This window comes from Engraulis encrasicolus, chromosome 20 (genome assembly GCF_034702125.1).
Source record: "Engraulis encrasicolus isolate BLACKSEA-1 chromosome 20, IST_EnEncr_1.0, whole genome shotgun sequence".
Lineage (NCBI taxonomy): Eukaryota > Metazoa > Chordata > Actinopteri > Clupeiformes > Engraulidae > Engraulis > Engraulis encrasicolus.
This window is the reverse complement of record NC_085876.1, coordinates 18,708,556-18,726,513: the sequence shown is the minus strand read 5'-3', so window position 1 is coordinate 18,726,513 and position 17,958 is coordinate 18,708,556. Positions and strand designations below refer to the sequence as shown.

Here is a 17,958-nt window from a genome sequence, read left to right as displayed (position 1 = left end):
GGAATCAGAGGTTGGAGTGGGGTTCACAGACATTCAGAGGTTGTGGCAGTGTGTGTGGGGCACGTTTTACGGTAGTCTTCTCTTATGTATTAGATGTTTTATGTAGCCCATGTTATGCAGGCTACTGCATTTTATTTTATTTATAGTCATGATATATAATTTCGTGTATGGCTATAGGGCCAATAGGCCTACGATAACTGGTCAAAAACACCATAATGAAAAACTGTTACTGACGATTACGATTGAAAGTTCAACCCCTAACATTTTCAAGATGATAATGTATAATTTTGCCTGTTTTCGTAGTGCACAATGTTTGCATGTTGAGTTCGTTAGGCAATGTAAACCAAAGAGTTCTGCCAACATACAGCATGTATTCTCTTTCTAAATACGTCCTATAAACATAGGCCTATGTTTACAAGAAAGTCCTCTGAAACACTGCCATTTTATTTGAGTCACGTTTGAAATTAGGTAGGCTACAGCAAAAGAAAATTTTAACTCGTCCAACAGCAATTCATGGGTACCCAGTGCCCACTGAGAACACCGCGTGGACAAAATGAAAGGAGGAGACAAGAAGGTGGAGGAAGAAAGAGCTGGACTCGCCGCCACACAGCGCACACCTCAGTTCATCGCGGGCTGCGACTGCGAGTGACCCACCACGACTGATGGACGTCCCAAAAAAGTATCCATTCCTGACCGACGCTTCAGAGGCACGTGTGAGTGTGCCAGCACTCCCTCTCGTGGGTTCCGCAGAAAAAGCAAGGCTGAGCGCGCACCCAGGGCCCGGGGGTCCTGCCGGACTGAGCACCGTACCAACCTACCGGCCCACAAGGGGGACCTGCACCGTGGCCACGTACAGGCACGAGGCCGCTGAAGAGACGCAGGCCGGTCTATAACTAGAACTCAATCTTACGAATTTGCCTGTACAATAAAACAGGACTACAGCCACATACATGTATTAATTGTTTCTTAAGTTAGGCTGATGTGTAACTATTGTTAAATAACCTTAACATGACCGATTCTACAAGCTATATCCAGCTTTAAAAAACAAAAACAAAACAAAAAACTAGCCATTGTATGCCTTTCTGCTTTTTAAGTAGCCTATTTGGACTAACTGAGAATATTCAGATAGGCCTATAGGCTATTTTTCCTCTTTGGATGTGCAATGATGAAGTAATATGGTAATGCATCTGTACACTGAGGTGTACACATTATTGTCTCAACCAAATGGTGCTTGAAATAAATCCTCAGGTGCCCCAACACCGTGGAATGGCCTCCCACGTGTCTTTAGGGATGCTGGCTCTGTGGACATTTTTAAGGCCAGACTGAAAACATTTATGTTCTGTAATTATTTTAGTTAGCCAACTGTATTTTTATTTACAACCTGACATTTTAATCACTTTTGAGTTTTGACTGATCATATTTTCTACTTATGTAATTTTTGTTTACTATGCTTATATTTTATTCAATATTTTTTGTAATATTAATTATCCATTTGTAAAGTGTTCTGAGACCATGCTATGGTGATACCACACACTGTAATACATTGGAATTGAATTGGCAAATGAACCACTTGGAAATCAGACACTGTATTAAAATCTTTACTCAGACATGATACATCAAACAGAAACAGTTTCAGAATTAATGACAAAAAAGAGAAATCATTTCTTTTTTTCCCACGTTCTGTCCTCAAAACACACAAAAATATTCAATCATTTCCACATTTATGCTGGAGTCAGAGATATACGAAGAAGTGGACATAAGAAAAAAAGGGCAACAGAAAAACGGAAGTGACTCTCCCACTAAACATGAGGGTTGTTGTCGGATGCCCAGTACTCCTGGAAACACACCAATGTGAAAGAACAAGCAGTGAGAGCCATCGGACAGAGAAGCAGTCATTTGTTGTTTTTTTTCTTTCTTTTTTTTTAATGTGTGGGAGTCAGGAGAGGAGACAAGAGAGAGAGAGAGAGAGAGAGAGAGAGAGAGAGAGAGAGAGAGAGAGAGAGAAAGAGAGAGAGAGGAAGAAATCGCTATTCCAAAGTAAAACCAAACAAAACAAAAATAACAACTTTTTTTCTTTATCGATTAACATTAAAAACGATTCAATACCTGCTTAAGTTTTCAGTCCCACCCTACTCCAAATAAGGTGTCTCGATCTTTGCCTCAGCTCAGAGAGAAAAAAAAGATGAAACCACGCCCAATTAGAGGCGGAGCTCTCTTCTAGCTCCAACCCTTCAAGTTAATTTCCTGAAAGGGGGCCAAACACTTCTCAGAGGTGTGGATCACTGGGTGCACATTTCTGGCTCTGAATAGAATAGAAGAATTATTCACATGATACACACAATTCTATTTATATACTGTCGTCTTTGTTGATTTGATGTTGTTGTTGGTGTCTCAAGACGAGAGATAAGACAGAGAGTCCCACACACTCCGGTGCAACGCAGCGCAACCCCCCCTCATTGCTAGGTACACGTAAACACACGCTTGCATTTGTGACACAGTCAAAGACAAAAAGAAGAAACAATAAAGCAGGTAGGGTGCTGGCCTACCTATACCGCCTAGTATAGCGCTTTTTATCACCTGGGCTGGTAGTGCGGGTCTGCTATATGTCGTGCATATTCTCAAAGGGGGCCTGGTGGGGGCCAGGCCACCAAAACTCTTCTGACACTTAGCAGAGGTGAAGAAAACAAGAAGAATAAAATACAAAAGAAAAAAAAGAAAAGAAAGCACCCAGGGTATTTTTGTCAAAAAAAAAGAAAGAAAAAGGATCAGTCCTCCACTCAAAGCTCCGTGACCTCTTTTCCCTCTCGTGCGTGCGCTCTTCTGTTATGGCGCTTCGACTTTATGAAAAAAGGGGTCCGGCAGCATATGACTGCCAGCCACGCCTTCAAATACATGCAAGCTTTTCAGGCTCCCATCCCTCCCTTCCTGTTGAAGGGCGGTGGTGGTGGTGGTGGTGCAGAGACAAAAATAATTAATGTTTCACTTGTTTTTGGCAGTGTTGATTCCTGTAAGGTGATGAGAAACTGGGGAGAAGAAAGAAATAACACAAAAACTTGCTGGGATTTCCTTTTCTTGCTGTATTTCTTTTTTTGTTCGTAGCTTTTGGGTATACTCCAGCTCTGTGTTAAAAAAACAAACAAAAAAACCCCCACAAAAAACCTTGCATAACATTAAAAGAGCCTGGAGTTTCAAACATTATTTTCCTTCTTCTTTTAAAAGCAAGACTTTAAAAAAAAAAAATTCAAACATATAAATATAGAGATGTACACGTGGAGGAGGGGTGTAAGGTGGGGGGCTGGCGAGTCGAGTGTGTGTGTGTGTGTGTGTGTGTGTGTGTGTGTGTGTGTGTGTGTGTGTGCATAGACCTCTAAAGCTGGGGGGACGCCTTTGCAGTCCCTTGCAAACGGGCCGATAAGCAACTCACCAACAGAGGGCGCCGTAGTCAAAATATGGAGTGGAGGGAAAGGAGGAAGGCTGCTGCTGACTCAGCAGACTTTTCTGGGTGTCTGTCTCTTACCTTCACATCCTCCACCCCAATCGAAAACTCACCGGCCCTTAAATTGCCACCCCCTACCCCCCAAAAAATCCCACCTTCACTCAACATACATTGTACAACCTGCCAAATAGCAAGGTTCTACACAAACAATGGCATAATAATTACCCAAGGAAGAGAAAAAAAATCTCAGACACACAACGACAAAAGTACCCACAGGTAAAAACAAATAACAAAACTAACAAACTGTACATCCATACAAACATCCCCAAAGAGAGCCTTGCACAGTCTGGGAAAAAAAACTCTTCTAGATTGTATGGATTTGGGGGGACTGGGGAAATAAAAATCACATCGTGAGGGGAAATGACTGGCGCAGTTGACTGCGAGGTCCTCAACAGCATCACCCACTCTTACCGTAAGTGACAAATGTACTCAAAGCACAGTTGACAGGCGAGCAGTGTCACCTGTGGTATTAATCCAAAAAAGCTTAATCACGCAGGTCATAAGAAAACCAGGAAAACTCAAGCAAAAAAATATATATGCAAGACTAGACTGCAATGTGCACTTGTATGCATGTATTCATTATACCTAGCCACTCAAGCCTCAAACCTCACGAGTCAATTCACGTTTTCACCTGTGAGCACGATAGCACTAGCCAGGTCGCACCCTCCTAGTGACACAACACCTTCAGCATTGCTTCTAGTCAGGCCAAATATCGTTTCTGAGCTCCGGGAAAAATTGGGAACCCCTCCCACTTTGTCTGGAAGCAAACAACCATTAGCAAAGCAAGGCAGGCGGGTCGACCATGCCGTTCGGGAAATGTTAATTGTTATGCTCTTGGTCAGTCCAAGTCTCGAAGAGATTTTAAAGTCGATGATAATCAGGCTAAGATAGCACTTGCATCCAGCAGCAAAAAGGAGCCCCTCTGCCTTGGAAACCCCGCCATGGGAAAGCCCAAGAGTGACTCAGTTAGTTAAATGCAATATATGAATAACCAACACCTTTCCATACCCAACACAGACGCTGGGAAAACAACGAACATACCACCACAGAATTTCTCTGATTTAAATGGAGACAGCCTGAGACTCCTGCTCAACTTGCATACAATATGAATGGACACCTGTTGTGAATACTGAGTTGAGTGTGATTAAATATGGACATGCAAGCCTTAAAAAGAGTTAGCACCGACAAAGAAAACGAAGCATCACACAAAGGACCCTGTTTCTTGACAGCATCATTGCTAACCACTTGGCAACTTAGTAAGTCGCCAATGCAAAACAGCATTGCAACCAAATAAGTTGCTACCTTGGTTAGTAACAAGGCTGTGGAGAAACGCACCCCAGTTTGATCTCCACCTGGTGTGAGTACAACTGTTTGAGACAGCCAAAGATACGGATAAGTCCTTGACTGCTTTGATAACGACCAACATAGCCACCCACCCCATGCCATATAAGAAGTATGAGTAAAATTTACAATAGAACCCACGACAGAGTATGAATATTCATAACAGAAGCACCAATATTCCGAGATGAGATGTTTTTTCGTCTGTGAAGTGAAGTCAACTGATTGAGCTGTCAACTACAGCCTCTGTCACCAAACAGCTACAGTTTAAACTGCAATTCAACATCTGTGTGTGGTGTGGTGTGTTCGTCTCAAGTTTGTTGTTGCATATGGTCTGACTGGTATCTGATACGAAGTGGCATGCACCAAAACGTTTGTGTGTGCAAAGATAGTTCTCGTTTCTGCTGCTCTGGCTTTGTTGTGAAGGCGAAGAGCACCAAGAGAGACAAGGGCCCCGTTTCTCGAAAGCATTGTTGCTAACCAATTAGCAACTTAGTAGGTTACCAATGGGAAATTACATTGCAACCAAGTGAGTTGCTAACTTAGTTAGCAACGACACTTTCAAGAAACGCACCCCAGCCGACTGCCTTGTTGTGACGACAGCCTGACTTTTAACAGCGCGCCGCTTACTGAGAAAAGAGACCTGCCTCGATTACCACACACGACTGCATGTAAAGCCAAATCGGTTCAAAGGACGAGTCAACTTTTATGTGCTGTGCTACAAGGTGTGTGTGTGGGGATCACAGTGGTTGAGAGTTGTATCTCTCCCTGTCTCACACACACACAAAGACACTCCGAAGGAACGGAAGCGACACAACCTGAAGGAAATGGAATGTAATCGAGCGGCCCAAAATGTCCTGGCCGCAACGCGACTCCACGTCCAACAGGGGCGCAGGTGAGCTCGAGACCCACACCGTCAAGGCTTCTCCACAGTCATCAGAAGTTGACAAACAGTTAACAAAATTGTTGAAAAAAAGCATGCAGACAAACACAGCTTCATAAACGTTGAAGACACTGGTGTCTTCCTCTTACAACAAATCCAAAGTCAGAAAAATGTGCAGGCAGTTTTTAGAATAATAGTGAGTGAGTGAGTGGGTGAGAAGTGTGTGGAGGTAAGGAGTCCTCTCTCTCCCTCCTGCATGACGCCTGAGGGATGTCCCTAAGCAGGTTAACGACAGCCATCAGCACAGGACACACAAGTATTATGTGTGTGTGTGCATGTGCGTGTGCATATGTGTGTGTGTGTGTGTGTGTGTGTGTGTGTGTGTGTGTGTGTGTGTGTGTGCGTGCACACGTGTGCGTGTGCATATGTGTGTGTGTGTGTGTGTGTGTGTGTATGTGTGTGCGCATGTGTGTGTGGACAGGTGCACAGTCGCTTGAGGAGATTTAGCTTGCACATGGTGCGAGGAAGAAAATGGCTCTCTGTAACAAGGCTCATTCAAAGATTAACAAAAAAGGACAAAAAAAAAAAAAAGACAGAACACAATTTGTCCTGCCCAATGCTGCGAGGACACAAAAAAAACCCATGTCCTGCCTGAAGAAAAATAAATTCTAAAAGAGCACCCCATCTCCAAATACTCAAGTCAAAACCCTAAAACTTTGCATTTTGTACGGGGTCAACCAAAGCGCAACCCTGAATTTTTCTTTTTCTTTTTTTTTCCACTGCCTTTAAAAACAGGTTTCGCCTCATTTCATGAGTACAGTACTTAGAAAATATTCATTCAACGTTAAAGCCTAAACACTGCCACGCGTAAAGCCACCAGGTCTCCTGGTCACACACCCAGATCAGATCTCCAGAAATGGCCAATGGGGAGGCAGGCCTATCAGAGTCAGATGTGCCCCCGGCCAATACAAATTCAAAAAGGGGGAGGCGAGGCGGGACATGCGATTGATTCGTCCAATGAAAATGTCATGCCCCTTCCCTTCACCTCCCACCAACGGGGTTTTGGGGTGGTGGGGGTTAACCCAAAAGAACACCAAACCGTCCAGAAAGGAACAGGAAAGAAAAAAACAAAAACAAAGGAAAAAAATGAGCATACGTTTAGTATACTCGTGCAACACAGAAGCTACAGGTGGCTGGATTTGTCCAGCTATGTCCTCAAGAGGCTCTTGAACAGTAATCTTACGGTAGACAGAGGAAAGGGAATAAAAATGAAGCAAAGTTACAGGTGTACTTGGAACTACATACATTCTTGACAAATAATAGAAAAAGAAAAGAGATTTTTTTTCTGTGTGCATTAAACTTCACAAACTATTTCATAGTTCAGGAGGAAAAAAGAACCAAAGTGTTCCTAATTTTTTTTTGTCACCGCCTATTGCCTCTTTTTTTCAGACAGTGTTGGGTCTTTGTCTGTGGGTGCAATACCAACTTGTGGATTATAGAGGACAAACAGGAGAGGAGGAGGGCAAAGGGGGAAGAGGGACGAGAAAAGATGCAGAGGAAGAGATTCAGGAGAGGAGAATAGAGGAGAATAGAGGAGAGGAGAGGAGAGGAGAATAGAGGAGAGGAGAGGAGAGGAGAGGAGAGGAGAGGAGAGGAGAGGAGAGGAGAGGAGAGGAGAAGAGATGAGAGGAGAGGGGAGGAGAAGAGATGAGAGAAGAAGAGAGGAGAGGAGAGAAGTGTGGAGGGTGGTGGTGGTGGGGGGTGAGTGTGAAACTCATTTATGTTTTGCAGCAGGGGCCTAGTCAAGGTCCACGCCACGCTGGGCTGAGTGGAAGCCAGGTGAGCTCTGGTGTCATGTAGGAAGAGGAGGAAGAGGAGGAGGAGGAGGAAGAGGAGGAGAGAAGGTGGGTGGGTGTGTGTGTGGGTGGAGCCTGATACGGCTTAAGTCCCACCCGTCATCCGTCCGTCCAGGTGTGTGTGTGTGCGTGTGTGTGTATGCGCGCGCGTGTGTGTGTGTGTGTGTGTGTGTGTGTGTGTGTGTGTGTTTTCTTTTAGGTGAGCTGATGAGGGGCCTCCAGCATCTCCATCAGGAAGGTGTCAATGGGGGTGTCACCAATCAGCTTGAAGAAGAACAGGTGCTCCAGACACTTCAGGCCAATGGAGCGCAGCGCTGGCAGGCGGAGGAGGAGCTTGGCAAACCTACAGCAAAGAGGGTAGATTAATAGAGAGGATTCAATCCCCGTCCATTCACCCAATGCAAAAGAGTGTGCTCAAGTTGGGTCTCCTAAGGGGGTGTTGTGCCCTCCTTCTTCTTCTATTTTTGAGGTGTTTGCACAAGAAGGGCGCTACCGCCATCTACAGCACTAGAGGGTCTCTAGGGGTGTGTGTGTGTACCTGCCCTGCTGCTCTGGGCGTGTGTGTGTGTGTGTGTGTGTGTGTGTGTGTGTGTGTGTGTGTGTGTGTGTACCTGCCCTGCTGCTCTGGGCATCTCTGTTTAGAGAGTGTGTGTGTGTGAGAGTGTGTGTGAGAGTGTGTGTGAGAGTGTGTGTGTGTGTGTGTGTGTGTGTGTGTGTGTGTGTGTGTGTGTGTGTGTGTGTGTGTGTGTGTGTGTGTGTGTGTGTGTGTGTGTGTAAGTGTTCAATTTCTGCCATAATAGGAAGCTTGTCCATTTGGAGATGGAGATGTTACATCTATCCATAGAGACTAATGGACTTATTATTCTGATTTTCATTATACTTGCCAATCTGCAGAATATTTCCATTAATGTTTGGATCTGTAATGTGTGCGCGTGTGCACAGTCAATCATCCAGTACTCCTCTCAAAGTTGGCGTGCTTTCAGCTGGCTCCAGGTGTACTAAACTGGATAGAGTCCTATCTATTAAATAGGGCCCAATGTGTTAAGATAAATGATAACATATCTTCCTTAAAAGCATGCTCTATGGGGGTGCCACAAGGTTCCATATTGGGACCTTTGTTGTTCAGCACTTACATAAATGATCTTCCATCTGTATGTGAGGGTGTGGAGATACTGATGTATGCTGACGACACTGTATTATTTACACACGGCAAAGATCTGGTACAGGTGGCCAGCAAATTGACTCAAACACTAACTAAGGTCTCAATGTGGTTAAAAACCTCCTGTCTCACACTAAATACCAACAAAACTGTCACAATGTATTTTCACAATAGATTTAAACTAAATGTTGTTCCAGACATATATGTTGATGGAACAAAGCTAAATAATGTTGATGAGTTTAAATATTTAGGTGTGACCTTAGATTCTACTCTTAGTTTTAAGAAACACATTAAAAAGCTGGGTAATACTGTAAAGTATAGCATATCAAATTTTAGACATATCCGTAACTCTCTGAGTATTGATGCTGCTGTGACTTATGTCAATGCTATGATCATGTCCCACCTGCATTATTGTTTATCAAGCTGGTCCCAGGCCAACAAGACTGTCTTAAAATCCATTGATTCACTATACAAGCAGGCCCTGAAGGTCCTAGATAGAAGATCTTTTCAGTACCACCATTGTCCTATACTGAGCAAGTATAATATGCTCAGCCTTGAAAACATCATACAATTTTCTGATCTGCGGCTAATCCATAAAATTATTCACAATGCAGCACCCCCACCCCTAAGAACATTTGTTCAACCCTGCTCTGAATTGATGAGCAGAACGTCAAGATCCACCATTAGGGGTGATTGTAGTCTCCCAATCCGACGAACTGCTTTTGCTCAGTCAGCCTTCTCCTTCAGGGCAACCAAAACATGGAATAGTCTACCCAGTAACCTAAAAAGTATTACTGATTATCAGGCCTTCTCAAGGGGTGTGAAAAAATGGATATTAACCAACCAGTCAACATTAATCATATGTTTTTAAAATATGACTCACACTGTATGCCATTTTAGTGTGTGTGTGTGTGTGTGTGTGTGTGCGTGCGTGCGTGCGTGCGTGCGTGCGTGCGTGCGTGCGTGCGTGCGTTTGACCTATGGCCTATGGATGTGCTTACTTGTTTATATCTTGTCTATGTTATTGTATTTTAATATTTGTTTTACCTGTCCAGGGACTGCAGATGGAAATTAGCTATATAGCTATAATCTGGCACAAGCCATCTTTTTACTTCTGTAATCAATGTGTATTGTGCATGGTCCCTGTTGAACTAAACTAAATAAACTAAACTAAACTAAACATGCGGGTGTCTTACCGTGTGTTTGTGTAGGGATGCATGCGTGTAAGTGTGCTTTACCTGTGTGTGTCTGTGTGTGTGTGTGTGTGTGTGTGTGTGTGTGTGTGTGTGTGTGTGTGTGTGTGTGTGTGTGTGTGTGTGTGTGTGTGTCCGTACCTGCCCTGCTGCTCAGGGTATCTCTGTTTGCAGTAGGCCTCCAGGGATGCGTACACCTTCTCTCTCAACAGCTCTACTTCACTGGGATTGGACAAGCCCTTTGCATCTGGAAACATTTACATTACATTGCATTACATTTAGCAGACACTTTTATCCAGTGCGACTTCTATTTATTACTATTCAGGGTATTGGTTACAGTCCCTGGAGCAATGTGGGGTTAGATGCCTTGCTTAAGGGGACTTCAGCAGTGGATGGAGATGTAGGGAGAGGTCAGGGATTCAAACCTACAAACCCCGGATTGAAAGACCATTTTTTGCTGTTGGTTTGCTATTCAGTCCATGTCATATCAAATTCAGTTTTTTTTAATATATATCTTTTTGGGTTTTTTTTAACTTTATTTAGACAGGACAGTGAAGAGTGGGACCGGAAACGAGTGGAGGAGAGAGAGAGAGAGACGGGGGAGGATCGGGAAATGACCTGGGTGGGGGATTGAACCCGGGTCGCCCGCGTAGCAGCCCAGTGCCCAGCCGACTAAGCCGAGGCTGGGCCTCATATCCAATACCTTGATTAGATTCTCTTTCCCAAACACATGCTGTAAGGCTCTGGAACCAGCTTCCCGATGACATCAAAAGTGCCCCAACAATACAGTGTTTTAAAACTAAACTAAAGACTAAACTTTTTACAAATGCCTTTTCTTAGGTATTTGATGGGTTTTTATGTTTTGTTGGTCTTTATTTTCTTCTTCTTGTTTTTATCCTTACCACTTTTATCTTGTTTTGATCTACCTTGCCTTGTGCTTTTATTATCTTTTATCGCACGCCTTGAGTTGCTATTGTTTTTATGCTTTTGTTTTTTTCTCTTCTCTCATGTTTTCAGATTTTTTTTTTTGCATGTTTTTTATCACTGTACAACACATTGTACTCTGTGTATGAAATGCGCTTTAGAAATAAAATTGCCTTGCCCATCAGCAGTAATTCAGTGACCTCATCTGACATTACAAAGGTATTATGGAGACATGGATTGATGATCCCACACCCCATCTCCATCTCCACCTCCTTTAAGCCTTTACTTCACACGTCCAAACTAATCAGATGGAAATCTGATGAAAGTTGAACTGATTAAATCTGTCATATTATTGGTACACTTGACTTAGGTAAGGGCTTTGACATCAGAAGGCTCTGTACGCATGTACCAACCTTTCAACATGTATTTAGTACACAAACAATACAATACAATAATATAAGACGTTCGCCAAATAGAAATGTGTACTCACTATTCATATTCACACTCACATATTGTGTGTGTGTGTGTGTGTGTGTGTGTGTGTGTGTGTGTGTGTGTGTGTGTGTGTGTGTGTGTGTGTGTGTGTGTGTGTGTGTGTGTGTGTGTGTGTGTCTACTGGACTTATTATCTTTATATCATCAATCTTGCCAATCTACAGGATTTTTCCAATACTGTTCGGATCTGTAATCCTTCCCTATGTGACGATCCAAATGAAAGTACTAAACTGTGTGTGTGTGTGTGTGTGTGTGTGTGTGTGTGTGTGTGTGTGTGTGTGTGTGTGTGTGTGTGTGTGTGTGTGTGTGTGTGTGTGTGTGTGTGTGTGTGTGTGTGTCCTCACCTGGGTTGAAGAGGATGATGGCGCGCAGACAGCCCAGCTCAGTCTTGTCCATCTGCATGTCGCGCATCTTACTCACCAGCTCTGTCAGCACCCTGCACAGCGCCAGGAGAGAGGGATGCAGGGAGGGGTGGGGGTGGAGAGGGGAGAGAGAGAGAGAGGGAGACAGAGAGAGAGAGATGCATGGATGGGTGGGGTGGGGGGGTACATGGGGATAAGCATGGATGCAGGGGAGAGACAGCGATGCATGGATGGGGGAAGATGCATGGGTGGGGTGTGGGTGGAAGAGAGAGAGAGAGAGAGAGAGAGAGAGAGAGAGAGAGAGAGAGAGAGAGAGAGAGAGAGAGAGAGAGAGAGAGAGAGCGAGAGCGAGAGCGAGAGAGAGACCGACGGAATAACAGTCAGAGAGAGGGGTAGGAGGGAGGGAGGGCAGGATGAAGGGGAAAGAGAGTCGGAGAGATGAAGAGCGAGGTTAGAGGGATGCCAAACACCAACCAGGGAAACACACAACACAGCAGCAGCAGCATCAAATACACACAACAACACTAAGCCACAACACATCATATTCACCCAGTCGGCTCCTCTGGCCCGCCCATTAAACTGCCTTGTTTTCCCCTCCGAATGCTCGTGCGGTCCAATCACTGCCAGTCATTTGGCATATTGATTAGCCAACGTGGGGGAAAACAAGCAATTTCATGGGCGAGCCCAGAGTTGCCGACTGGGTCTATCGAAGCCCAAAGCATATGGCAATCACAGCTCCCCACTTGGTCATCCCTCTGGACCCCTGGCTCTCCTTCATCCTCATCACATATGCACTCTTAACTATACAGTAGCCATGCTGGCATTTTAGTATGGATTTTAAGTATAGACCCAAGTTAACTTTAATCATTAACTTATATATACAGGGGTTGTACAAAATAATGGAAACACCTGTCATTTTACAGTGTGAAGTTTCATGGCTCAAGTAGATCAGCCTGTTGGCAATCTCCATTAATTGCACATTGCACCAGTAAGGTGCAGTGTGAAGATTCAATTAGCAGGGTAAGGGCATAGTTTTGGTCAAAATTCTGCAATGCACACAACATTAGGGGTGACATATCAAAGTTAAAAAAAGGAGAAATTCTTGGTGCGCGTGTAACTGTCGCATTTTTGACTTGGTCTTGGTGACGCATCAAGAGCCACGGTATCCAAGGTAATGTCTGCATACCACCAAGAAGGATGAACCACATCCAACAGGATTAACTGTGGATGCAAGAAGAAGCTTCCCACTCTAAAATGACAGGTGTTTCCATTATTTTGTCCAACCCCTGTATATATATATATATACAGAGCCCTATATTAACATTTTTCACCAGTAGCCAAAATGGGTAGCAGATGAAATCTTACTAGCCAAACACACAGTCACTAATGGGTCAAAGTGGCTAGTAAAGTTGGTCTTTTCTACCAGCCAAAATGAAATTTCAACAGCATTTGGCCAGTTGGCTGGTGTTAATGTGTCCCATCTTACCACCGTACATGAACATTACACAAGACCAGCTCCCAAATTTTAACAATTTTAACATAAAGCATCCTACCATACTTATACTGCTAAAAACGTAATGAGGTCATTTTCAAATTTGACATAATACCCATACACACCATCGTACCCTATCAGAGGCACATTCCCGCATGCCTACATGAGTGTGTCATGCAATTGTCATAAGGATGTCATGACACATGTTAGGAACATTAATGACACATTATTAATGTTTATGACCGTTGTCATTGTGTCATTCGTTTTTTGGAATGCTAAGTTGATGTCATCTGGTTTTCATGACATTTGAAAATACCTTATGACGCATTATGACAACAGTCAAACAACAATCAATGATGAGTCATTGATGCTCCTAACATGCGTTATGTCATTCTTATGCCTTTGCATGACACATTATGTAGATCCCTTCAAAAGAAAAAGTGTTACCAAAATGTCTTGTCTGGACCCAAACCCCGGTGAAATGGACAGCAATAGACATTAACGGACCGCTTCAGCCAATTTCAAAATGCTGTTGTATTGCTCACGCTACCCTTTACTTGTCAGTACCCGGTGATGCCACATTTTTCGGCTCAGCCCTTTCCAAGATCTGAGCTATTCTAATGGGGGCAGGTGTTTGTTTATATTTAAAAAAAATCTTAACATAGGCCTAATTCAAAAGTTTTCCCAAAAGGTGTCGCTGTTTGCTTGTTGTCTGCTGATGTTGCATAACCTTTTGGATGTTTTTGGGGAATAAATCAATGTGTTTTTTGACATGTAAACAAACACCTGCCCTCATTACAATGACTAAGATCTCGGAAAAGGCTGATGAGAGAGAGAGAAAAAAAATCTCAGGCACTGACAAGTCCAGGGTAGTGTGAGCATTACAACTGCATGTTGAAATAGGCTGAAGTTAGCCTTTAACATTAACCATTAACTGTAATCAAGTGCTGTGCTCGTCTAAAAATACACACATTTCAAAAGGATGGTGAACCCGATAACCACCGTGGATCATTAAAGAAACACACCCCGGTGAAGAAAGGGTAGCCACCCTGCACCAAACACACGCATGCATGCAAAAACACACACACACTCACACCACAAAAATGCCCCTCTCTTTATATCTTAGCAAAAAAGAAACAGGCTGTCTGTCACCATAACATCAATCTGGGCCAAAAAGAAAAAAAGGCTTGTGTGTGTGTGTGTGTGCTTGGGCTTGTGTTTGTTGTTGTTTGTGTGTAATGTGTCGTCGGGCGGTGTCATGTCATTACCTGTCGAATATGGCCCGAACCTCTGCATTGTGCGCATTCTCCCTGTGTATTCAATCACAACGTGTTACTGCAATGTCATTACACAGTTACATTGTTATTATTATAATTATTTATAAAATGGTTGCCAGCAAGAGATTCAGACTCCTTGTTCAAAAGGTTTCATTTTTTTGTCCTTTTTGTTTTTGTTTTCTTTCTTTTTTTAAACTCATATCTCCCTTTTTCTTCTGTCTTTGTTTGGAGGCCTGATTGTAAGGAGTAACAAGCTACAGGCTCTTGTATGTGAAGGGTGGGTTGGTGGATGGAGAGGAGGAGGGAGATGGGTTTGTGGATGGAGGGGGGGGGGAGAAGAGAGGGGAGGAGGGAGATGGGTTGGTGGGTGGAGAGGGAAGAGAGGAGCATTAAGAGGAGAAGAGAGTTGAGGAGATTTGGTCAGGGGGAGGAGAGGAGAGGAGAGGAGGGGACAGGAGAGGAGAGAAGAGAAGAGGACAGGAGGGGAGAGAAGAGGACAGGAGGGCAGGAGGGAGGAGTGGAGAGGAGAGGAGGAGAGGAGGGAAGAGAAGAAGGAAAGTGGAGGAGGAGAGTGGAGGGAACTGGGACAGGGAAAGGAGATGAGAAGAGAAGAGATAAGAAGAGAGGAAAGGAGGGGATAGGAGAGGAGGGGGTAGGAGAGGAGGAGATGAGAGGAGAGGAGAGGAGAGGAGAGGAGAGGAGGGGAGAGGAGAGGGGAGGAAAGGAGGAGAGGAGAGGAGAGAGGAGAGGAGAGGAGAGGAGAGGAGAGGAGGGGAGAGGAGGGGAGAGGAGGGGAGAGGAGGGGAGGGGATAGTAGTGCATGGGAGGGGATAGGAGAGGATGGGATACGAGAGGAGGAGGCAGGAGAGGAGAGGAGAGCAGGGGAGGAGGGAGAGGAGAGGAGGAGGAAGGGGAGGACATAAAAGCGTGTTTGAGGTGTTTGGGTTTGGAGTGATTTGACTTTGGAGCAGCAAGCCTAATTGCAGGATAGGAGGGGGATATCAGTCAGTTGATGAGGATTCAGTCAGTTTTGATCATCACACCACATTTTAGGGATCAGGATTTTAAGCTTCTGCACAAAACAAGCGTGGACAAGTCAAATGGACGCTCAAATCAAGAATTTTGGGAAAGGATTTGGGTCATTTGTGTTTTTAATTTTTTTAAAAATCAAAACGCTGGTCAATGCATTTCATAGTCCATGGGGGAAGTCTTCAAAAGAAATATTATCTGCCCCCCAAATCTAATCCTTTCCTAAAGACGTCACATTTAAAGATCACAATGAAGGCATGTATGAATGAATGAATGATTTACAGGCAAACGTTTGTCAGGTCAATGTTCACTAGGATAGGACATAAACAGGTAAACAGCTCTCTGAAGCAGCAAAATTAAATCAAAATCAAAATCCAATTAGCAAAGAATGGGGTTAAAGGTCATTTGAGAAAGCGATAGCCAATGAGAGCAGAGCAGGAAGCAGAGGCATGGTGAGGTGATGAGTGAGGTGGTGAATAGGCGTCAAGGCAGAAGGACAAAACAATTTATTTACCAAAAAAATAAAATAATAAAGAGCAAATCAGTGGTACGTTTAACTTGAAATTACACAATTTTTGTTTTCAGATTCGTTTCAGTTCAGTCTTTGAGGACATAATTATTTCATTTGTTGGGTTGTTTTTTTTGCTTTTTGGTTGAGGTGTAAATGCGGGGAAATACTGTACAGGAGCGGGAGAGAAATGTATGTGTGGAAATAAAAGTATTTATCTATGTATGCAAGTATGTATGTATGTATGTATGTGCTGGAAAACATCAACAATGAAGGTGACTGAAGAGATTCTGGAAACAACAGCCTGTAACCAGTTATTCCCAGTCAAGGGCGGGGTGGACAAGGGAGTCTCGCAACCAACCCCACAAGTGGACAAAAACGTTATTATCGTTACTGTCGTTCAATAACAATGTAATTGATGTGTAATAAACAGCGAATTAACACTTAGTGATAATCAAGTGGACGCCATCATATACTAAATTCATAAATAAACACCCATGGCTACTAGGGTGTCGTGGCTAGCGAGTGTGTGACTATGGAAAGTTGGAAAATGTGAGCGTGTGGAGTAAGTGTGTGTGAGTGGGAGAGTGAGGAGAGGGAGATGATTTGGCCACCTGATCCATAATGTGTATGTGCATGTTTGGGTTTGAGTGTGGATATGTGAGAGAGAGCAGCATTAGTTTCCTTGGTGCTCTGGACATGCACTGATAATAACGTCAGTATACCGATCGACCGATCCACAGAGAAGAGCTGCAACTGCATCGACCAGACTCAGCCAAGAGAGGGGACCCAGACAACAAGCCTGTAGATTCTAGAACACGGTTGCTTCTAGATTCTAGAACACGGGTTGCCTGTAGATTCTAGAACCCAGTTGGCAGATCGGCCTCTTCCATCCATCAACACCCACAATTCCATTCACCACATGATGCAACGTATTCTGCGCAAATCTGCACAGCGCACATGCGCACTACCTAGAAACTACTACCAACCAGAGTGCATTGCAAAGCACACAGCATCGCTACGTGCATGTGCACTGTGCGCATTTGTGCAAAATGCGTGGTCAAGAACGTTTCCATTATGTCCCACACCACCATTCCACCACCCCAAGCCCCATCCTTTGAATGCCCCCAAATCCCTGTGCCGCTCTCTCTTCTGCTCGCACCATCAGCTAGTGGAGAAAGTTCATCATAATACACGCAATTCATATACACTTACAACCACTGTACAAAACTTTTTTTTAAAATCACGGAACATTACGGTTCATGCATTGCATGCACAATGTGACGTGCAATTACAGTCCCTTCCAAAATTTCCGGAACAGCAAGTCAAATTGACTTGTTTTTGTTGTTAATTAAAGATATTTGGGTTTGAGACTGAACAATGAATATGAAACAAAAATTCAGAATGGTGTTTAAATGCCGTTTTGGTCTGGGGACACCCTCAAAAATTAGCTATCTTCTCTCAAGAGGCTATCCTCCAAAGACCAACACATTGAAATTGATATCTAGATGTGTTTAATAACTTTAGAATTATCACCATTTGTATTACACCACCACATTTTTTAGGTGAGCGAACATATTAGAAAGGATAATCTAAAAAGAAATAAAATTAGGTGGCATAGGCCTTGTTTGAAATAACTCCCTTAAGCCATGGGACATCACCAACTGTATTCGCCATTTGTGATGCTACAGTAGCTTATCTCAGTCTTGCTGAGCTGTGCTGTCACTTATCCAATCATCTCGCCGCCTCGATGCAACCCATTACGACTGCTCGAAGTCAATCTGCTTGACTGAGAATCTGCTTCGGCCGGTAGGATGCTGATGACATGTGCAGTTCATATCGGGTAGCTACTCGCATGGGGCTGCAACAGAGTCCACTTGATCTCACAGACCGTGAAGCAGAACTTATGTCGTGAAATTCCGCGCATGAATTATCTGAAATAGTATC

General features: G+C 43.8%; 1 protein-coding gene across 10 annotated transcripts in view; it reads right to left on the bottom strand.

Moving 5' to 3' along the window:
• Positions 1-6,986: 6,986 nt before the first annotated feature.
• rxrba (retinoid x receptor, beta a) overlaps positions 6,987-17,958 on the bottom strand; it is a 34,185-nt gene continuing 23,213 nt past the window's right edge. For 7 of the 10 annotated variants that reach the window (XM_063185554.1, XM_063185558.1, XM_063185559.1 and 4 more), the window contains 4 exons: positions 14,466-14,507; positions 11,688-11,779; positions 10,067-10,172; positions 6,987-7,916 (listed from right to left, as the gene is read on the bottom strand). In XM_063185554.1, coding sequence (XP_063041624.1) covers positions 7,769-7,916; positions 10,067-10,172; positions 11,688-11,779; positions 14,466-14,507 — 388 coding nt within the window. In that variant the 3' untranslated portion in view covers positions 6,987-7,768. The remainder of the gene's footprint in view (positions 7,917-10,066; positions 10,173-11,687; positions 11,780-14,465; positions 14,508-17,958) is intronic. The other 3 variants (XM_063185561.1, XM_063185563.1, XM_063185564.1) reach the window with 1 other exon arrangement.